Genomic DNA, 23,938 nt, shown 5'->3' with positions numbered 1-23,938 from the left:
GGGGGCTGGTTTCAGATGATTCAAAAACTAGGACCTTAAAGAAACACACAAACAACAATATACAAGGGGGTGATATTACAGATCACCCCATCCCTTGCTGGTGCCTAGAAGTTAATGAAACATTGGGTAAGGAAATAAAAAGAAGGAAAAAATATATCCATTTCTTTTCTTATTTTAATAAAATATCTCATTTCCCTAGAAAATTTTTGGAGAAATTCAAGCCGTGTTAATCTACATCCTACAATAGAGGACAGTCATTCCTTCACCCAAAATATTCGAAGCTGAAATAGAAAGTCAGGTAAGAAAACAAGAAATAAAAATGAATAATGAACTTTGTAAAAATTGAACTATACCTTGTATTTCGAAGACGACATCAGCAAGCATTGGTTTATTAAGGAAAAACTTGAGGGAAGTGTTATAGAACCATAGAGGTTTTCTGGCTTGATAGGTTTTGCAGTTCCTCAGGCAATTAAACTATAAGGAAAAATAAAAATACAAGGGGAAATGTTATCCAATATGCTCTGGTAATTTGCCTAGGGAATTTGGAAAACTGTGCTAAATGTCTAAAGAAGTAATGATTATCTACTCTATGGCATCTCTGATCACAGCTTTCACGGAAACTTACCCTCAAGAACTACATCTGCTATCTGTCAATGAGCAACACTGCCCTATGCAGCACTCACGGCGGTGAAGGAATTGGCTAAGTGAAAACTCGACTCTACAGCTGAGAAGCTGTGGGGTCCTGGACCCCCACGGGCTTTTGTTAGCTGGGAAACAGACAACAGTAGTGCAATCTCACATGAACACCTAGTAAAATATGTTTGCATATACAACCTGCTTGTTTATTCACTAATTAAGAAAATATATACACAAAACTTAATTTGTAATTAAGAAAACATATGTTTCACCTATCACACCATGTCCCACTGCTCACTAGATCCAACATTAAAACACCTGAGAGTGATGGATTAATTCGTCTCCGTCTTAATCTGCAAACTTATAATCCTAAATATCTTTCCTGCCCACAGTCGTCATTGCTGGAATCTTGATTATCAAAGGTTGCCTGCATCTATAACCTGGAGCTCTAAAGAACCTGTCCCATGACCACACCTATCTGTCCTCTCACGACTGCTAACTGGCAGGCTCCCCGAACACCATGTCTGACCTTGGGGTTTCCAGCCTTCCTCTGCTCCCCACTCAGGATTTGATGCTTTGTTTATCCTTTCTGTGATCCTTCAGACAATCCTTTCTGCCAACCCCAGAAACTGAGGGCCAGCTGCTCTTCCCTCCCCCATCACCCATTTCCCTGACTGACGCTCAGAACCTCAGCCTGGGTCAGACTCTGACCCTCTGCTTGGCTAGATAGGGAATTCAGAAAGCTTTATCCCTAAGAAATAACCAAGCACACAACTTTAGCAGTAAGAATAAACGGCACCTACTCCCCACTCTGGGTTAATCTACTATGGTGGGAAGTTAAAATGTCTGGAGAGAAGGAAAAAATGTTATCCTTCCTCTCAAAGAAGAACATACACTCCAGAATGACATCCATGAGCTAAACAGACAACCAAAACAGGATCATACAAATCCTGCTCTTATAGTCTCAGGTCCTACGCACAATATACTTTAATACACATTGAAGGAACTCGTGGAGAGGGTCTGGGTGACTGCCACACATAAAGGAGGGGAACAGTGAAAAGGCATCACCAGAACCTGAGAGCTAGCAGGGGCTTTAGAAATCAGCCAGCTTACCCCTCATTTTATAAAAAGCCCTGAGAAGACTTACTCAAAGCCACAGGTTATTTGTGGCAGACTCACAGGTTAAATGTTTACTTCCTGATTCCCAATACTCAATGAAGGAGAGAGTCCCTTACCCCAAGAAAGCCCAGGAAGAAACCACAGAAGAACTCTTCTGTCCTCCTCTGCAAAGGAGGGAATTTAGTTCAATTTCATGGAATAATATAGTCCCCAGCTTTCCCTTCCCCCAGAAGAATTTGTTTTATTCTTGGTACCCAAAGGAATGACTGTGTTCAGAATCCAACCCAAGGAAAGGCTCAGGTTTAGAACAAAAGGCAACACTTCCATCCTAACCATTTATATAAAGCTTATGAATTTGTACATCATGAGTATGTGTAGATTTATTTCAGGTATGGATATATACAGATTCTGAATCTGTATAACAGATTTCCTTGTCACCTATGCCTTGAATTTTTTTTTTTTTTTTTTTTTGGCTGCATCACGTGGCTTGTTGGATCTCAGTTCCCCGACCAGGGATTGAACCCAGGCCATGGCAGTGAAAGCCCAAACCCTAACCACTGGGCCACCAGGGAACTCTCACCTACGTCTTGAATTTGAAAAAAAATGGGAGGGCAGAAGTCTGCAGAGAATACAGATGTACATTTTCACTGGTCCATGAACAAGTTAATCTAGGGAACTTATGAAAAGCAGAATGCAAGTTTATGTGCACGTTTCTACAAAAGAATTATTTAGTTGAATTAAATTGTAAGAGAGCTACCACCCAGCCATACACCTGTACAACTGGACAGCTTCTGTGTACCTACTTCAATGTGTTAGTAAAACAAGAAAAGAAAGGTCTTGCCCTTTAATTCCATGTTACTTTGTTTAAAAAAAAAAAGAGAGATCATTTTCTCAATTAAAAAATAGTTGGGAGTCTTTATAAAAGTTGATGCAGTTTTAAAATATTACCTTAAATTGTTAATAAACTTAGCTTGTAGAATTGACAGTCATCTGTATAAAAATTAAATAATCTTTTTTTTACAGTTAATATAAACCTATATTCTGCTAAGCATTGTACACAACTTACCTTTTTTATCTACTGTAGCCAATTTGTTTATCACAGAATCTGAAATAAGAATACACTGGCTAAACTGTATAATGCAGTCATCTTAAAATTTAACAAACCTCCTTTTAAGGCCCTTATAGACTCTGCACAATCTCAGTTACTAGAGCTTTCATGTGTACAAGTTTATGACCATATACGAAGTCTACATTTTTATCTTTGAACCTAATGTATAATTTTAAATCTATACTAGGTGAGAAACAAATCCTTAACTGTCTACCTAGTCAAACAGATTTCTCAGAACTCTTGAAAAAGACACACACAGAAACTGGCTTGCCCCTGAAAGCTGTTTGGAGTGAAATCATGAGCGGTGAGAAGGCATCCCCCCACAGCAAGCTTAACTGTAACTGGACAAATTCAACAGCCCTTCATTCTTGACATAGATTGCATATTCCCAGAGCCCCAGGGGAATGTCTCAGAGAATGGAATTCACAAACCAACATTTTAAAGACATGACTCACACATATTTGAATTCTTACATGAATTAAAATCACAGATAGCAAGAAATCATGTTTATATTTAAAGTATTTAAATGGAAAAAAATACACTTAAAGGAAAACTATATATTATTGACACTCCTCACGACTCAGTATATTCATCCATAGTATATCAGTTATAATTCAGAGAAAGTCAAAGTAATCTAACTTACAATAAACTAATTTACCTTTCCTGGTGTTTTTAAAATACATTTAACTTTCTCAATTACATTTGAAACATCCCCAGAATCTTTCAACTTCTTCCTGATATCTTCTTCCAATTCTTCCCACTGGAAGGCGCCTGTGAACAAATTAATATACATTGGATTTTCTGTTAGAGCAGGAATAAAAATAAATCTTTTATTAGGTATCAATGGTCCTTTTTTTTTAGTATTTTCTTTTAATTTTTATTTATAAAATATATATCCATGTAATTACACTAAAACATTTAAACAGCTCTCACATTAAAAAAAAAAAGTTTGGGGCTTCCCTGGTGGCGCAGTGGTTGAGAGTCCGCCTGCCGATGCAGGGGACACGGGTTCGTGCCCCGGTCTGGGAAGATCCCACATGCCGCGGAGCGGCTGGGCCCGTGAGCCATGGCCGCTGAGCCTGAGCGTCCGGAGCCTGTGCTCCGCAACGGGAGAGGCCACAGCAGTGAGAGGCCCACGTACCGCAAAAAAAAAAAAAAAAAGTTTGCCTTCACCTAAATTATTTCTCAAAACCTGGAGTCCTTCTTCCTGAACAGCATCTCTTTATAGTAGGTGATCAGCTAGTGATAACAGCAGTGGCTAGTATATGAGTTCCCGTCACAAGTGGTCCAAACCCAAATTATTTACTTGCCCTGAGTAAGAGGTAGTTGTGGTCCTTTCTAAGGTTGAGTTAAATCATACTCATCATGGAGAGTAGTGACTGCCATCAGGCAAAGGAGCAGAATGTATTCAGAAGGTCTCATGCATTGTCAGGGTCAGAGTAGGATGTTCCATAGCCAAGTCTACAGAACCAACCTGAAGAAGGGAGCTCGATAATTTTCTGATGAGCTACACAACCATGACATTAGAAAAAAATCACCCCACCTGGTCCCTTCCTCCCTTGTTTTCACCCCAACCCACTTTCAAGCCATCTCTTTCTAGGCTCACTTCAATTCTGTCAGCCCCTTTTCCTCCGTGTCTGACAAAACATAGGGTCAACAAAAGCTCCCCTTTTCCCCAAACACTCCTCTCACTTGGCCTACAGCAGCCTCCTACCCAGCCTCCCTGCTCCTGGGTGGCCTTTTCCCCATCAAATGTATCTTGTTATCAATGCTGATAAATTTCCAAAAGTGTATTTTGAGATTACCCCTATCCATCCCATGGCTTATAGAAAGTCCTAACTCCTAAAAATATAACTCAAAAAGGTGTAGACACAACTGGGAGACCCAGTTTCTAGTTTTATCTCTGCCAGTAATGACTGGTGTTAATTTAGGCAAGTCGCTTCACCTCTCTGGGTAACTCGAGATCCTTTCCTATCTACTCTCAATCTAGCTCTTCTGATGTTTCCCTTCATGTACCCAGAACTTTGCCAGATGCCTTCATGAATACTGGGGAGTGGAGAGGGCACAGAATAAACATTTATTGAACCAATGAGATCAGGCAATTGCAGTTAGGCTGTACCAACGAGATCCAAAGCTCATCGGAAGAGTCAAATTGACAGTCCAGTTGCTCTCAGGCCTCATTACAGCTGAGCCCTGCAGTACTTAGCATGTTTGCCTAACTTCTCCTTACCTGCCCTTGACAAGAATGCTGACAGAAGCGAAGTGTAGTAGTTTTCCTCTTCCTCGACTAATAATTTTCAACTTAAAGTCACATACTCTTTTCACAATCTGATAAATTTTTGGCTCACCACTCCCGAAAATTTCCAACGCACATACAGACATTGCAGTCTGTATAAAAATGTTAGGAGTATAGGTGATTCACTTTGTTACAAAGCAGAAACTAACACACCATTGTAAAGCAATTATACTCCAAAAAAGATGTTAAAAAATAATAAAAAAGGTAATTAAAAATATTTTTTTAAAATGTTAGTAGAAGAACCCCTTAGAAGCCAAGGGACCCCAAATCAAGAAAATTCACTCTATGTCAGTGATTCTCGCCTCTAGCTGTGCATTACATTTACCTGGAGATCTTTTATAAAATACCATTGGAGGAGGTTTTATCCCCAGACCAGTTAGGTTAGAATTTCTCAGGCTGAGGCCCAGACACCAATTTTAAAAGCCTCCCAGGTGATTCTAATGTGTATTGAGAGCTGACACCTATTGCTCTTCCTTTAGACATTTCATCCACTATCAAAACCCAGGGTCAGGGCTTCCCTGGTAGCGCAGTGGTTGAGAGTCCGCCTGCCGACGCAGGGGACGCGGGTTCGTGCCCCGGTCCGGGAAAATCCTACATGCCGCGGAGCGGCTGGGCCCATGAGCCATGGCCACTGAGCCTGCGCGTCCGGAGCCTGTGCTCCGCAACGGGAGAGGCCACAACAGTGAGAGGCCCACGTACCGCAAAAAAAAAAAAAAAAAAAAAAAAAAAACAGGGTCAGTGGCATGCAACAGTGTATGTATGTAGTTTTGACTGTCTACACTCATGCATGTTAAAGGACAGCACAGATATTGTTTCTTAAAAGTAAAATTATATTAACTAAAGAACATCTACACAATATATCTCCATTCAGAAGAGTATCTGAAAGAAAGTAAGCATCAAATCTAAATATATGGGATTAGTAGCAGGTAAATCTCTACAGTCCACCAATCTGTTTGAGAACAGACACAGAAAGATCCAATAACTGAAAAGGAAAGTAAGACTAGTTCATAAGGGCACTCTAATGACTGGGCTGTTTTCATAATTAGAAATGCTAATCAAACCATCTTTGACACTTAGGTCCTAATAAAGCAATAGTCAGACTAAGATTTTCTTTTCTTTTGTGTGTGTGTGTGTGGTAATAACATTTAACATGAGATCTATCCTCCTAACATCATTTTAAGTACACAATACATTATGTTAACAATAGGCATAATGTTGTATGTACAGCAGAGCTCTAGAACTTGTCCTGCATAACTGACTGTGATTTTCTTTAGTTAACTTCTCAGAGCACCTATTTACTTAGACCCTTAGAGAGCATGGTCTACCCGTGTGCATTCAGCTGTGTTTTCATGCAGTGCAGAAAAATTTCAGGAGCTGGAGAATACTATGCTCATTTCCACAGATTCATTTACTCTGGCAGCATTTCATTAAGTGATGTGAAATTCTAAGGGCCATCTGTGGCAGGAAGAGCTCAAAGCTAAATTCTTGAGGCTCTTACAAAGGCTTCAATTCCTCACCATCTGAGATCGCGTGATTCAGGAATTTGCCAGCATAAAGACTGGGTAGTATATTATAAGAATGTTACAATTGTACACCATTTAAGGATTACTCCTCAAGACCAGGAAACCACTGGCCTCACTTTTCAGATTATTCTTCCCTCAGTGTTAGTCATTAAGTACTCAGACATTATGCAGTGTTAGCAGTTTCCAAGAGGAAATTAACATATGCAAAACATACACACTTTCACTGTATCTGTTTGCTCAGAAATTTGAATAGGAAAATAAACAGCAGCCTTTATTATATGGGTAAAGTGTTAACCAGAGGATTAAACAGGCTCTTCCTAAATACAGGACCCAAACGTCCATGGTGACACAGTACCTCCAAAATTTCAAATTCCTAAAGGTTAAAAAAAAAAGAAACATGTTATTTAAAAAGAATTAAGACAGGCTTTGTAATTTGGTTCATTTTTTTAAATATAAAGCAGGAGATAGGTTTAATAGGGTTTTCCAGCCCATGTTTTTGCTCAGGGCAAATATTCCCAAGCACGCCCTGTCATGGAGTTCTGCCTGTGTATCCCAGCCCAACTGACGTGAGTACAACTGGCTCCTGTCCTCCGCGGTTCCCTACATAACCCGCGGGCAGGCCTGGGCTGCTGTGAGGAAACCAGTGTGTAATTGGGTCTGAAGACTTGTGCTCTGTTCAAAAGTTTTTAAATGTTCAACAACAATATGACAAACAAACAAACAAAACACACAAACCTGGCCTCTTTATTGAAGTCTCTAAGAAAAAAAAAATTAGGTTTAATATTTTAGTTTGCTTTGATTAAAAAAAAATTTTTTTTTTTTTTAAAGTAACCTATTCAGGGCTTCCCTGGTGGCGCAGTGGTTGAGAGTCCGCCTGCCGATGCAGGGGACACAGGTTCGTGCCCTGGTCTGGGAGGATCCCACATGCCGCGGAGCGACTGCGCCCGTGAGCCATGGCTGCTGAGCCTGCGCGTCCGGAGCCTGTGCTCCGCAACGGGAGAGGCCACAACAGTGAGAGGCCCGCGTACCGCAAAAAAATAAAAAAATAAAAAAAAAATAAATAAAGTAACCTATTCAGAAAGACTAAAAGGGTAAAATAAAACATCAATAAACGCTTAGACATTTGAGAATGGGAATCTGGTTGATTTTTCTTCTCTTAACAAATTTTCTGCATTTTTCAAAATCGTCTTTACTGTGCAAATATAGCTTTAATGTCTTTTAAACACAGCAAACAATATCATTTTTGCTTGAGTCTAAGGTTATACTTTGTAAATAATTAAAGAATAATTAACAGGTACCTGCTGAAGCATTTATTTTCCCGTTTCCTCAACCCACATCCGGGTCTCCCTGTAGCCCCAGGTCAATGGCCTGTGGCCCTGGTCATACCTGACACCACCTCTTGACTGGGTCACGTACAAGCAGAGTTCAAAGCAGAAACGTTAATAGCTCAGTATCAGACTACAAAGCCTGAGCTCTGAACTGGTCAAGGGCTTGTAGCTCAGCAACTCCTCCCTGCCATCATGCCCCTCTGCCCTCTAATCACTATTCCCAGGCTCACTTAGTTTCCACCCAACTGCTAAGCATTCACTTTCCCCAACTTCAGGCAGGGGCTACAAGAAGGCCCAGGCAGTCCCAGTTCCAGAGAGCTCCGCATCAGTCAGCCTTGCAGCTGACTCCATTCTGACCCTGTGCCCTGAGACTAATAACTGGGTTCCTCTCCTGGGCCTCTGGGCTGAATTCCAGGCCCTTATCCGCTGTGGCTGGTCCCAGTTCTTCCAAGAGCAGGTGCTGCAGCTACTTGTGATCCATGGTATCAGCACTGCCTGGAGACTGTTGGAAATGCAGAACCTCATGCCCCACCCCAGTCCCACTGAATCAGAACCTGTACATTAACAAGATCGCCAGGTGACTTGTATGCACTTTAAGGTTTGAAAAGCACCGGTCCAGATGATGGACAAGCCGCAAGACCAACCAACTACCTATTGTCAGAATGTTGGCCTTCCTAAGGCTGAGCTCCAGAATAACAGGGCCTTCTGACTGGACTCCTGTCTTCCCACCATCACCAGAGATGATCTTTCTAAAGCCCAGTCTGATCATGCATAAAATTCTAGATCAGCTTCTAAGGACAGCAGGAAGAGCTCCCACTGGCCTTGCCAGCCTCAGCTCCTTCCAGCCATCACCTCCCACTCTGTGCTCCAGCCATGGAAACTACCTGTGGTTCCCAGAAAACAGCACTCACCAAAAATTACATTTTCATTAATGCAAGTTTCTCAATATATTAATTTCTTTCAAAATGCATCAGAGTGAACACATGAAAAAGTTATAATGGACTCTGGGGAAGGGGATTGGGGGATGAGGATAACTTTTTTCTTTTCTTTCCCTCTTTTTTCCATCTGCAAGTATTAATTTTACAATTAAAAAAAAAATTACCCCCTAGGAGAAAGACAAGCAGGTTCTGTCACTGGAAAGACATCTAGCTATTTTATTGCTACCATATTAAAGAGGATAAAACTGACCTCAAAGTGTTTGTGTGCCTTTGAAAGTATTTAATGGATACTGTGGTAAACTTGCTAAATAATTTATAATTTCAACAGCAAACTCATTGAAAAGAAAAGCCAAACACTTCCTTCATGGTTCTCTGACATATCATTAAAGACTTTTTTTTCTTTAACATGTAAACATTTTGGTTTTTCAAAATTAGTCTTAAATTCTGAACTGTGAGATTCTAAGTTTAAACAAAAATCCATAGTACTAAATGAAGTCTCTAACTTATCTGGTTTATTCATATGATTCACTGCTACTAGAGTCTACTCACTAGTTCAACCAGCACTTACAGAGAAGCCTCCATGCTGAAGGCACTGTGCTGGTATGCTCTCTAGGAGTGGTTATTTATGCCTTTTCCAAGCCAATATTCACTGAACAATGGATTTAATACCTACCATCACATTCTACTCCAATATGTATATTTTTAATCCACTTAAATCTGCATGCTGCAACTGTATTTTTCACAACCATTAATTTTTATTTTAACTTTTAAAACTAAAAACAACCCAAATGAAAAAAAGGGAATTCTTAACATCAATCATTTCAACTGAAGGCTACCCAAATCTTTGATGCTAAATAATACTTTTTTCTTTATTTGCAAACTTTTATAAACTTGTCATCAATCTCCAATTCTGAAGTCTAAAAACAGATCATAAATGTTTCTCCCGACACATTGCAGAGAAGGATCTACTTCAACCTAATAATTCATCAGCACACGATTCCAAGTAGAAAAAGAAAATTAAAGAAGAGAGAAATCTGGGACTTCCCTGGTGGCGCCATGGTTAAGAATCCACCTGTCAATGCAGGGAACACAGGTTCAAGCCCTGATCCGGGAAGATCCTACATGCCGCAGAGCAACTAAGCCCGTGCACCACAACTACTGAGCCTGCGCTCTGGAGCCCGCGAGCCACAACTACTGAGCCCACGTGCCACAACTACTGAAGCCCGCGCACCTAGAGCCCATGCTCCGCGACAAGTGAAGCCCACGCATCGCAACGAAGAGTAGCCCCCGCTCACCGCAACTAGAGAAAGCCCGTGCGCAGCAACGAAGACCCAATGCAGCCATAAATAAATAAAAAATATTTTTTTTAAAAGAGAGGGATTCCCTGGTGGCGCAGTGGTTGAGAGTCCGCCTGCCGATGCAGGGGACGCGGGTTCGTGCCCCGGTCCGGGAAGATCCCACATGCCGCAGAGCGGCTGGGCCTGTGAGCCATGGCTGCTGAGCCTGCGCATCTGGAGCCTGTGCTCCACAGCGGGAGAGGTCACAGCAGTGAGAGGCCCACGTATCGCAAAAAAAAAGAGAGAAATCTTCAGAAAATGTATATTTAGATGCTTACTTTAAAAATCACTTTACATCCATGCTTTTCCATTCCTATATAGGACACTTAGATGTGAGACCTTTAGTTCATCTGCTAAAATAACTCATAAAGAGTCTAATTTTTAGAATATACATGCTACTCAGTTTTTTAAAGGACAAGAAGAAAAACAATTGATAAGCTGAATATTACAAAGAGCACAGTAAATAAAAGAAGTAAAGTCTAAAATAATCATAGTCAAAGTTGATCAGATCTCAGCTTGAACTAACTTTAGACTAACTTTAGCAACTGTTTCTAGTTGCTAAACTGAATGCAACGACCATGCTAACTTCTCTCCTCAATTCCCTCCAAAATCTGGGTCAAACAAACAAAACAAATGAATAAGTAGCTAAAGACACTTATTTTCATATATACTTGAAGTATTTTATTTCTTTAAAGTTAAACTGGACAATAAATTCTTGTATTTTCACATTTTGGAGTTTTTAAAAAATAAAGTACTAACATAGCTGTTCAATAGGAAAAGAGATTATTGTTTTTACAAGTAGATTTAAAACCAAGGCAAGGAAACTTGTAAAGAGACAGAAAGCTTGGACCGATTCCTATCGATAAAGCAAATACTACTTCATGTATAATCGTCACCTCAGATGGTAGGAAGAAAAGAAACGTGAAACCAACCAGTATACCTGAGACCACAGGCCATACTTCATTTCAAAAGCTTATGAGAATGTGCCAGAACCATTTGACAAGATACCTGAATAAATGAAGCGCAGAATGTCCGATAAACAAGAACAGAAGAGGGCATCTTTAACAATGACTCGTAAGGGTGGGTTGCCTGGAGACTCCTGGCTAGCACCTGGAAACGCAGGATCTCTGTTTATAGCAAAGAGATCCTGGGTAGTTCGGATGATACTGGAATCCTGAATGTCAGCAGGACTCTTCACATTGAAAAGCAGCATGAAAACATGGCTGACGGCACAGAGAACGATCTTGTGGGCCTCAGCCACTTCCTTTAAATCTGGGTTGTAAAATACCACGTCCACGCACTGGCAGCAGAACAGCAAGTTATTTAGGTCAGCATTATAATGTGATGCTTCAGCCTTCAAGACAGGCATTTTTTCTGTTTCAAAGAAGAAAAAAAATAATAAATTATTCTTTAGGTCTATGGGCCCCCATCATTTCCGGTTTATTTTAAACACAACAAAACAATATTTTTTAGTGTTATTAGGTTGAACTATATGAAGTTGCCAATATTTGGCCATTTTTGACCTATAAAACAGCACTTTCTGTATAGCTCAATCTAATTATGAACACATACAAACTAACTATCCAGGGATTAAAACAGACACACAGAAATACTGTATTTACTCTGTGTAGTGCAAATGAAAAAGGTACTAATGCCATAAAGAGCATTTCTCACTATGTGTGTCCCAAAATAAAATTTTTCTCCAAATACTGAATTTTAGTATGTTGGTTGCCATCATCCTTTACTTTCACCTGATGAAAAAACTCAAAAGAAATTATTGAATAAATTCTGAAGAACCCAACCTCACATCTGAAGTTGTTTTCTTTCTGGGAGTAGAAATGGAGGTGGAGGGATAAATTGTTAAAACTGCAGCCGTTCAAAGCTAGGGCTCAGAGTCTTAGACTCTACTGTTTGAAACCATCGTGAACATTTTATTCTGATGCTAAAATTTTTTTTTCCTCCTAGTAAAACACTATACTTCCCGAGAACCAGCTCCTTCCCCTCAGCACACCTCAGGGAGATTGCTGTTAGGATCCCTGAGTTCCAAGAGGGGATGTTACCTTCCATTTCCTAGCGTGACTGCTAACAAAATTAGATTAGCCTCCATCAATGCAGGACCTCCACACAGAGGACCACACTCTAGGCCCTCATCATAGGTCCTAATTGTGAACTCTCTGCAACAGCTGCACTGAGGACAGTGTGATCCGTGAAGGGTTGCTTGAAGGTTATGCAACCATCTAAACAAATGCAATTCAAACTTCTTCAGGAATAAAAATTCTTTATTCTAAAGCAAAACTCCTGTCTACAAAATGGACAACAACAAGGTAGGTTGGGAGGCAGACTCTTTCTGCACTGTACCCTACCCAGCCTCCTCTCCACTGCCAGAGGCACCTTACAAACCCTTAAAGTCTGAGAACAGTTTGAAAACCATGTGCCCCAGAGCCCAGGATCTGTCCTTAGAACAAGTCAGCACCAGAACAAATGTGTACCCAGACTGGGTTATGTTCAGTGTGAACCCAGACTGGACCCTGGGTTACAATCAGTGCAATTCCACATCTCTCCCATTGGAAGGGGTACAAGAGACAGCCTTGTGGAAGCTGAGGCTGTACTGCTGACAGGACACTCCTGAAGGCCCTGCCCACTATCCCACCTAGCATTCCCAAATGAAGACCCACAGGAGAAACTCCTTTTAGTGCTAAATGACATAAAATGCTTTGCTTTCTCTGAGGAACTGGTATGTTTTCTCTTCTTGATTAATAAGAACTAAGAAATTATCTGTCAATATTATTTATTTGGCTATTCCCCACTCCTCTTCTCATCCAGAAGGTACTTAACGCTCCAGTGTTTGCTACATAACAGACCATGTGGCCCTTTCACTGTGCACACCACAAAGTGCAAAGTCAATTTAACGGTCTATGTGTTCACATTTTTTAAAACTTGGAATTGACTTCCTGTACAAATCTATACTTTCCTGGTTTGTTAACTTACATTCATTCATTCAACAAATATTGATCAAGTACCTTTTAAAAATAATATCCATAATTAATTGACCTGAATAGAGTACTAGTCTACCATTGCTATCACAAAATTATGCAATAAGTTCTGATAACAGGGCTTCCCTGGTGGCGCAGTGGTTGAGAGTCCACCTGCTGATGCAGGGGATTCGGGTTCGAGCCCCAGTCTGGGAGGATCCCACATGCCGCGGAGCGGCTGGGCCCGTGAGCCATGGCCGCTGAGCCTGCGCCGTCCGGCGCCTGTGCTCCGCAGCGGGAGAGGCCACAGCAGTGAGAGGCCCACGTACCGCAAAAAAAAAAAAAAATTCTGCTAACAGTTGATGTAATTTTATTTATTTTTAACTATTGTCTTCTAACCTTGTATTATGAACATTTTCAAACACACAAAAAAGTTGAAAGAATGATACAATGAGCACACATATATCTTGCCCTTAAATTCTATAATTATTAATATTTTGTCATTTTTGGCTTTATCTCTAGATTTTCTCTCTCCCTCTCTCACTCACGAACCATTTAAAAGTAAGTTGTAATCATCAGGATAGTTCAGTTCTAAATACTTTCACATTTATCTCCTAAAAATAAGGACATTCTTCTATTAACCACAATACCATTATCGTACATAAGAAAATTAACAGTAATTCCATAATATCATCTAATTTCCTGTCCATATTGAAATTTTACCCAACTGTCCCAAGAACATCTTTTAGATGTTTTTATTGAACCAGGATCCACTCAAGTTTCATGCATTACATTTGGTTATTTCTCATTGGACTATAATCTAGAACAGCTCTCTACCATACACACTATTTTTAAGAATACATAGGCTCAAGTTTTCAAGACAACAGTCCTCAAAATGTGGTCCAGGTACCACCTGCTTCTGAATTATCTGGGAAGCTTATTTAAAAATCAGATTCAGGCTCCATCCCAGATTTACTGAATCAAAATGCCAAACGAGTCCCGAACACACTCAAAATTGAGAACAACTGCTATGACTTGTGAAATGATCTACAATAAATATCAACCGAATGTCTAGACATTGGCTAATAAATGCACCTGGTTGTTCAAGCTGAGGTGGTCTAATTCCGTGAAACGAGTTGCTCATTTTCCTTTTCTTCATTTTTTCACTTGTCTTCTGATTTAAAGCTTGAATCATAAAATACTCCAACTAAAACATGAATCAAATTTTAATTAAAGCTCCAACAAAATGATGTATCTGACATGATTATTTGTACCCCAAACCACATCTGCCGTGTTTTTAACGCCAGTACCAACTACATGTATGCTTTAGCAAACACTTTTAAACAATTTGTTTTATTAAAAAAAGACAAAAATCTTTCAAGTGGAACAGATTGTGCCTTGTCTAAACATAAATAAACTATCAATCAAGCAGGAACTGTATTTTCTCTTGAATAATCAAGAAAGCCAAGCAGTACAACTGTGTGACTGCCAATCACCATCTTGTGGGCAACCACAGCAACTAATACTAGAGAAATTCAAGGCAAGAACAGATCTGGCTCTATGCTACATACACCCATATCAACCAGGAAAGTTCACACGCACTCTGCTTTTTTTCTGAGTAAGTTACTTTGAAATACATCATTTATTTTATAAATTAAAGATCTTAACCACATGCACTTACATAGCTCTAGGCGTAGGAGGCCTGGGGCAAAAGTACAAATGGAGGTCCACATACCACATACCTAAATATTTAAGCATTGTAAATCAAGAAAATAAACTGTTACGTAAAATATATTCTATCCTCCTGCTTTGACCAGTATGTCATCATTAAAGCCTGGAAAGCCAGGCTCAGATTTAAATTCTTAGAGTCCTCGGAGTTTCATGCAGCATAGGGAGAGCTGGCCCCTAACTCCTGGGACCGAAAACCACCCCTCCTCTCTCTCCCCATCCTCCAACACACACCTGCTCACCTGAGGAGGCTGGTGCATACAGGTGGACATCCACACCTATATAAGCAAGCTCCATCCACTGTCCCCTCCCCAACTCCTCATATGCAGTCACCCCTCAGCCACCACTCAGGACTAGGGGTGCAAACACCAGCCATGCAGTCCACCTTCAAGAGGACAGACCCAGGAAAGAGGCTTGTACAGATCTGGGAAATAGATTCAGAGCCAGCTGGTCAGAGAATTCTGGGGTCCCGGGTTTGGGAGCATGGTTACAGCACTGTTCCACAGAACTCTCTGCTTTGTTTTGATGGAAATGTCCTATAACATTGGTGCTAATCATCGGAACAGTAGCCACTAGCTACATGTAGCTATAGAGTACCTGAAATGTAGATAGTTCACCTGAGGAACTGAATTATTTTTTAATTAATTTAAATATAAACAGCCACGTGTGGCTAGTGGCTACCACATGGATGATGCAGGTCAGGAAGGGAGCTACTAGCTGTAGTGGGCACATCCCCATGGCTCCATCAACTCGTGCCCTATGGGAAGGGGTGCAACCCCCTCCCCCTGGAGGACCAGATAAGGCTTTCTAGAGCTCCACGGCACATGCCACCCTTGCCCAGGTCTGAGGGTAACATTGCACAGCTCTTCCTCCCTGACTCTTAAACACAAGATAGTAAAATGCTCCTTTCACTCTGACATTATCACTCCATCCATATTCCTGCAAACACCATTGTTTCTTACACTCAAGATCCCAGCTGCACTTTACTATTCAAGAGTCTAAAACGAGACCTTTCTCATCTTATTTTCATATTCTCATTAAGTCTCGAATTAGCGAAAAAAGAAACCGCCAAGTTTTTCTCCTGACTTCGACCACATCTTCAATTCTCATCATGTCTCCAACACTAGGTGTTAGGAACAAAGAGAAACAATGAGAGAAAAGAAGAGAAAGTGAGAGTTGGGAAATGGGAAGAGCGATCCTGAGAAGTTCAGGGTCAGGAACCTGGAAAGGGGAACCAGGAGACCAAAGGCCGCCAAGAGCTCCATCTTCTCCAACAAATGAAACCAGACTATCTTCCCCGACACACCCACAACTCCCTAGGAATTTCAGGGAAATGTAAAATTCTTAGAACTAGGATTTTTTTAAGCCACTACAATATAATCAGCTTGACAGAAAAATTATATTTCACCCCTCTTTACCTTTCTACCCACTGCTCATCACTAAACAAATAAGACAGAAGATTCTCACAGGCATTGATAACATCAATTGTGAGTGTATCTTCCTTAATGCTGTATTATTGTTTCTTTACATTACTGAATGAATAATAGCCATTTATATTTGACAGAAATCAGAACTATTATATTGGGTTCTTATTTTATCTCTGGTTCTTATTTGGAGTTGAGTAACTCTAGAACAAATGAAATTTCTCTGGTCATCTGTAGAAATTTTGACATGAATATATACAATGAATAGTCTGGCATACTGGATAAAGTACTTGATGAAGAGCTAGGGAACTGATGGAGAATCCAAAGTGCTCCCGCTTAATGTAGGGTTTACTTTGGTTTAAGTCTCTTGTCAATGTTTACTAGATTTGTCTGTTGAAAGGAGTCACTCCTTAGAGGGTTGGAAAGAGAGTTCCAAAGTCAGTAGTGCTTAAACGATACAACTCCACAGGTATTCTCCAAGGGCCACGCAGTCCTAGTGTCGTAGGGTAGGCGCTGTGGGCTAAGGTGGCCCTCAAAATGCCTGCAGGACCCAATGGATGCCTCTGCAACACAGCAACAGACGCTGGCTCCCCACTACTTGTCTAACGAGAAGCCATTTGTACAAGTAGTTCTTCTGGATATTTTTTGAGCTACAGCAAAATCAGGAGTATATGAAACCTTGCCGAAGCACACATAGTGAAGAAAAATCATTCTTCTCAAGTAGCAGACAGAAATGAAGGAGAACTTTCAGGCTCTGCTGGTTCAGGTCGCCAGGCTCATCAAGCTGTGTAAAGATTACTAAATCTTTTCACTAAAAGTGACAAAATGTCAGTTGCTAAACAGACATCACGGGTTTGTGTAAAGTGTCATCAAATGGAAAATTCAAATTATCATGTTAGACAACAGAAAATGTTTCATTTGGAGAGAGAAGCAAACTTAGAGAGCTTTACTCTGACAAAACCTTTTTTGTATTTGCTCCCGTTTTATTTCACAAGGTTAAACACTAATCCTGCTTTTAAAACTAAAGTTCTAATTGATGCTATGGAAAACAGCTAAAGAGCCAACCTGACAAATGACTCTAATTTATGTGACTGGAATTTCCACTTACCACTCCTCCAAAATATTTTCCTATGTAGAAGTCATCAAGGCTGTGTAGTTCCAGATAGGTGGCTCCTAGTTCTTTAGCAAGTTGGATCCCTTCCGTCGTACTGACACAGCTCCCTCTGTCTGAGGTACACAGTGGGCATGTGCAAGGTAACTCTTCTGAGAAAATGAATATGAGGAACAAAGACTTTTGAAATTAAACATGAAAAGATGTACCTAGACAACCTGGACATTAAACAGCAAATTAAGAGCTCATGCCAGAATCACACTTCAGGGCCATTTAATATATCCACTATTCACTAGACTCTGAATAAGAAGTGTCAGTGATAACAGCAAGGTCCCTAAAATAAACAAGCTTTAAATGCAAGAAGAATGAATAGGACCTTAGAAAACAGAAGAATTTTTAAATAGGTGAATGAATATTACCAAGGCTATTATAGTAATTAGACCAATCAGACGGTAATGCCAGGTCTGCTTCCTTTTATACAACCTTGACATCCGGAATATCAATACAAAATCAACAACCTGACTGCCCACAGAAACCATGGATTGGAGCTTTTTTTTTTTTTTGTAATAAACTTTAAATATATTCACTAAGTTTGAATAGATCTTATACTTTTGTTTTAATAGAATCCTCAACTTGACCTCAACCTCTAAGGCTGCAAAATTGCCAGTCTTTGTAAATTGCATATGAAGTACGTTCTTATTCATCCACACATTTCAATTATTGAACTCTAAAGCATTCGACTGCAGAGATCAAATCCAGTCACTTTTTTATCTTCTGCTTCAAAATTAAAAAATTAAAAACTGAAGGAATAAAAAGTAATTACTCAAAATGTGAACTGTCCCAAGAGTCATGGCTGTACCGCGTACAGATCTATGGCTGGGAAGGTTGTACATCAACCCATCTCTAAGGACACACCTTCATAACGCTAAAAATGTATGTTCAACTCCATATCTGTCAGCCAGCTTTGTTTTGTTTCATGCTACATTATCAGATATGTCATTGGTCAAAAGGCAGCCAAGTCAAAAGGGGGTAAATCCGTTTCTAAAAGAGCATGTTGTTGTAGGCTGGCTTCCCTGAGAAGCAGACTCTGAGATGGAGACTGATGTGCTGGAGGTTTACTGGGGGGTAATCTTGAGAACGTCTCTTCTCAAGGGTGTAGGAAGCAGGTCTGGGCAGAGGAAGAATTTGAACTGCAATGCTGTCGCAACAGAGACCTGAGCCATTTGACAGGGGCCTCTGGAGCTTTGATGGCCCTTTAGAGTGGTTCTCCATACAAAGCTGGGCCTTTGTATCCCTACATCAGCCAGTAATTAAAGGAGGGCTGCCCTGTGGAGGGAGCAAAACCTTGGGCAAGCGGCTTCTATCAGCACAGGGATAATGCCTGGAAAGGGACTCAGCTGTTCACCATCAGCGGCCTAAAGACCAGGTAACTGAGGGAGTAAGTACAGTGGTCCTGAAAGGGCATTTAGGCTACTCCCCACCACAGCATACACAACAAATGTCCTAGCAATGAACTGCATAGAGATGGAGCAAATGTATGTACACATGGCGTGCACGCTAAGGATATTCAGTGCACGTGCATACTATACCTGTAACATGCACGTGTGCACATACACATACGACTTAGATAATTTAGCTTCACTGAAAGCATTTTGAGCTCAGAAACCATGTATTCACATCCTCATTTTGCAGAGGAGGAAGCTGAAGCTCAGAGAGGTTAACTGACTTGTCCAACTCTCCTTGTGTGTTAGAGATGGAGAAGCAATACAACTGTTACTTGCTCTACCTGATAAGGAGCCATCAAAAGGTAAGATAAAAATTTAGTTTGAGTAAAAAATTATTAATTCCAAAGATGTGGTGATTTAAAAATGAAGCCTTGGTTTCTCTAAATTATACAACAAATCCTAATCTGAGTTCTTGCATTTACTTTTTCTAAGATCATTTCTGGTTCGGAACAAATAAAGTTACCAACACAATTTAGCCTATCTTGAAAAATAACACATTGGTATTTCACATTCTTTACAAAGCCTTCATAAACAGCGCCTTTGATTTTCTGAAGACAGAGATCTTCTTATGACTACAAAGCTCTCCTTATGCTGATGGAATGGGGTGGGTAGGCAGATCATCTTATTAAACTTTATTTCTGGACAAAAATAAAGTCAGCAGTGTGTTGAGTGAAAAATTAAGAGAGCATAATGTAAAATAATGGCTAGGAAATAAACTTGGTTTCAGGGAAAATCCCGCTAGTGTCAGGTTTAACCCAGCTGAGCGGGGTTTTCCATTGTGGGTAGCCACAAGCATCTTACCAACCTAGAAAGTGCCTCCTTATATCCAATCATTATGTCTCCTCTATGTCACAGAAGACATTTTTTGTTGTTGTTCACTTGCACCCAAAAGGAAAAATGCCTAGTCATTACATATTAGGTAGGAGAATCAATAAAACATTATGGATTAAATAAACCTACATTTAGCATTTCATCAGGAACAATGAGAAGACCCAATATAATCTTAAATTGTGGTGCCTTCTTCAGGACTCGCTCCTATGAGCCTACCTCAGAGTCCTGGAACTTCAGAATCAGTGTTATTCTTCTAGTTAACACTGTAGTCTTTTATTTTTTTTTCTTATATATTATCTTTCAAGGTGTTATCACAAAACGTCTATTATTTTTAAAAGCAAACACAATGTAACTCTTGAATTAAAATGAATGGCATCTCTTTCAAAGCAATGGACTTGAGAACATACAGGGTGATTCTTACAATCTTGCCAGTGCTTGAGATTCTTAGAAATCCTTTGAGGAATTCCAGCCTTGCAATGTACTAGGCACTGTCAGAGCTCCAAAAAGAAAAGATAGGATGCCCGCTTTCAGGAACTTAAGGCTATGAATACACCTTTGTCAAGTCTGGAGAAAAATTTCTACTCTAAAGATAGATTCAATATTTAGTAAAAGCCAAAAATTTATTCAGAGCCAAGTATTATGAAGACACACACACAGTCAAGCTTGTCAAAACATGTATAACAAAGGAAAGAGGTGAGACTGATTGTGTTTGCTGAAGTTGTTCTTAAAGGAGCTGGAGAGAGGAGTTACCAGAACACCTAGCACAGTTCCACAGACTGCAAGGGATTGGAGGAGGGAGGAGCGATACGTGTCCTTGAGTTGAAGAGACAGATTTAGCTTTGTAATCACATCTTACAAGGTCAATTAATTTCATCCTGTTAGTGAAAATGATCTTTTCACTTCTGTATATGATTCATAAAGCCATTCATTCACTCACTGAACAAACTGAGCACCTACCACACCTCAAACAGCAGGGATATAAAGATACACAGATAAATGAAACTCATGGTCAACTGAGCCAAGACAGATACGACTGCAGATAATTATAAGTACTGGGGCTTGCTTGGTGGTGCAGTGGTTAAGAATCCGCCTGCCAATGCAGGGGACATGGGTTCGAGCCCTGGTCCGGGAAGACCCTACAAGCCGCGGAGCAACTAAGCCCGTGCGCCACAACTACTGAGCCTGCCCTCTAGAGCCCACGAGCGGCAACTACTGAGCCCACGTGCCACAACTACTGAAGCCCACGCACCTAGAGCCTGAGCTCCGCAACAAGAGAAGGCACCGAATGCGAAGTCCGAGCACCACAACGAAGAGTAGCCCCCGCTCGCCACAACTAGAGCCCATGTGAAGCAACGAAGACCCAACGCAGCCCAAAAAAAAAAAAAAAAAAAAAAAACTAAAATAAAGGTGTACAAAATCACCATAGGAACAGAGGAGAAGAAATTAACTCTGCCTGGGGGATTGTGAAAGGCTTCACAGAAGAGGCAACGATTTAAAGGGTAAGGATGAATTCGCTATGCAGATATGACAGGGGTTGTGCAGAGGGCCAGTCCACTCAGAGCATGACACAGTATAGCACATGCTGAGGCCTGAAGGTGAGAAAAAAGGGAAGACATCGCTTCCACTTTCAAGAGAGCAAGCTAAGCCCACACTGCAATCTCCTCTCCCTGCCAAATCACAGAAATCATGAAATAATGAGGGGGAGGGGGAAGAGGTGGGAAGGAGAAGGAAGGAAGGAAGCAAGGGATGGGGGAGGGAGAAAGAGAGAGGAGGAAGGGAGGTGTGCACATGCAGCAACATTCAAACATTAGGAGAGACTCTCATCAGCCCAGAAACTAGGAACACCTGAGGGGCTGCAGGCAGTACGCACAGGACGACCAAAGAGGGATGCTGAGGCTTGGAGGACAGGTGGGACCTCATGCACTGCAGCAACATGTAAGTGCTCACTGCCTCATGAAGGGGGTCGAGGAGGAGACCAAGGGCAAATGAGGGGAGGTTAGCTGGAGGACCCCAGCAGAAGTAGAGAGGCCCATGGGTCCTAGAGCAGCCCAAGCCTAAGATGAGCCTGGAACATCTGTGCCAGAAAGCAAGGAAGGACTCAAATTAATTGGAGAGAGCATGAAGAGGCTCCCTCTAGGCAAATTTGGGGTAACTGGAGTATCAGAAAGAATAATGAGAAGAATAGATTATAAAATACTGAATTTAAAAAACAAACCCATGGGGGCTTCCCTGGTGGTGCAGTGGTTGAGAGTCCGCCTGCCGATGCAGGGGACACGGGTTCGTGCCCCGGTCTGGGAAGATCCCACATGCCGCGGAGCGGCTGGGCCCGTGAGCCATGGCCACTGAGCCTGCACCTCCGGAGCCTGTGCTCCGCAACCCGAGAGGCCACAACAGTGAGAGGCCTGCGTACCGCAAAAAAAAAAAACAAACAAACCATGAATCATAATGACTCAAAGAAAGATGTGGGAGCAGAGAAAAGGGAAAGCCCTATTTACAGAAGAATGCCAACTAATAAGTGTAGAAGGAATGATAAGAAATCACTATTTTGTAACCACAGTTATCACAACTGAAGGAATCATGCAAAATAATGGGCTTGGATTCTTTAAAAATGTCATGAAAGATATCCCACCCCCCAAAAAAAGGCTGGGTGATTGGGAACTGTTGTGAATTAAAAGAGACCAGGGAGACTTGACAACTAAATGCAATGCATAGTTCTTAATTTCATCCTGGATTAAAAGAACAAAAAACAATAAAACCAGCTTTGGAATACGTGGAAAAATGTGAATATGGGTTATTTTAAATAATAGTATAACAGGTAATAGTATATTTCTTGAGTGATGATTGCATTACGGTTAATAGGAAAGTGGCTCTGTTCTTAGATGAGACATGCTTAATTAATCAGGATTGAAGAAATCCCATAATGTTTACAATTTACTCTTAAATGGTTCAAACAAAACAAAGTGTGTGTGTGTGTGTGTGTGTGTGTGTGTGTGTGTGTGTTTGTATTTGTAATTTCTGGAGTTCACTGTCCTATTCTTATCAAGTTTCTTAGATTTGAAATTTTGCAAATAAAAGTTAGAAAAAAAAAAAGAAGAAAGTTTCTCAAGATTTTAAAGAATTGAGTACCATGATCTGACATATTCTAGAATGACTATTCTGAGAGGATTCATTTCAGAAAGAAGCCAAGCAGGAAAAGGAGGCCAGAGGCTGATTTACCAGGAAGCCTAAGTTTCAAGGCCCTTCCTTGTGGGCTGTTTCCAAGCCTTGGGAGAAACCTAGGCATTAGATTCTTTCACATGACGTATGCTTTTGTAAAATCTGCAAAATAAGATATTCTGACTATGTCTGGTTAAGACGTAAGTCTCTCTCCAGTCCAGCTCACTTCACCTTGCATCAGGCAGCTCTGGAGTAGCCACGGACATTTTTAGGATCCTGCTAAGGGGAATTTAAATTTAGGTTTAGCGAGATATTATTTGTGGTTTGTAGTCACTTCCTTGTAAGTGTTTGCGAGCTGTCTTGGTACATGAATGGCCTTCAGGAATGCTTCTTCCACCCACTGTGCAGACTAATTTGGCGTCACGACACAAAGAGGCAGAGCTGAAAAACAAACACAACAAAAACCGAAGTGCCCAGCATCACAAAGATGTGGAGAGTGAAGAAATACCCTGGAAGAAAAACTAGCATTCTCTTCTCCCTATAGAAAATCTCAAAAAGTGGTTATCATGTGAAGAAATGCAAAGACTGTGAGCGCAAAAAACATAAGAAAAGTTAAAGAAGTGTCAGGTTTTTTTTGTTCTTTTAATTATTTTATTTATTTATTTATTTATTTATTTTTGGCTGCATTGGGTCTTAGTTGCTGCGTGTGGGCTTTCTCTAGTTGTGGCAAGCGGGGGCTACTCTTCATTGCGGTGCACGGGCTTCTCATTGCCGTGGCTTCTCTTGTTGCAGAGCACGGGCTCTAGGTGCGCAGGCTTCAGTAGTTGTGGTTTGTGGCCTCAGTAGCTGTGGCTCATGGGCTCTAGAGCGCAGGCTCAGTAGTTGTGGCCCACGGGCTTAGTTGCTCCATGGTATGTGGGATCTTC

General features: G+C 40.9%; 1 protein-coding gene across 2 annotated transcripts in view; it reads right to left on the bottom strand.

The window, feature by feature from the left end:
- The window catches only part of RHOBTB3 (Rho related BTB domain containing 3), a 56,512-nt gene that overhangs the window by 20,628 nt on the left and 11,946 nt on the right, over positions 1 to 23,938 (bottom strand). Inside the window, exons 4-8 of one of the 2 annotated variants that reach the window (XM_079917645.1) lie at positions 17,518 to 17,672; positions 14,353 to 14,464; positions 11,294 to 11,659; positions 3,522 to 3,634; positions 354 to 474 (exon numbers count right to left, since the gene is read on the bottom strand). In XM_079917645.1, the coding sequence (XP_079773771.1) occupies positions 354 to 474; positions 3,522 to 3,634; positions 11,294 to 11,659; positions 14,353 to 14,464; positions 17,518 to 17,672 (867 nt within the window). The remainder of the gene's footprint in view (positions 1 to 353; positions 475 to 3,521; positions 3,635 to 11,293; positions 11,660 to 14,352; positions 14,465 to 17,517; positions 17,673 to 23,938) is intronic. The other variant, XM_079917646.1, reaches the window with a different exon arrangement.

Source organism: Stenella coeruleoalba, assembly GCF_951394435.1.
Source record: "Stenella coeruleoalba genome assembly, chromosome: 3".
Classification (NCBI taxonomy): Eukaryota; Metazoa; Chordata; class Mammalia; order Artiodactyla; family Delphinidae; genus Stenella; species Stenella coeruleoalba.
Note: the sequence above shows the minus strand (reverse complement) of the source record. Positions and strands in the feature narration are given on the sequence as shown.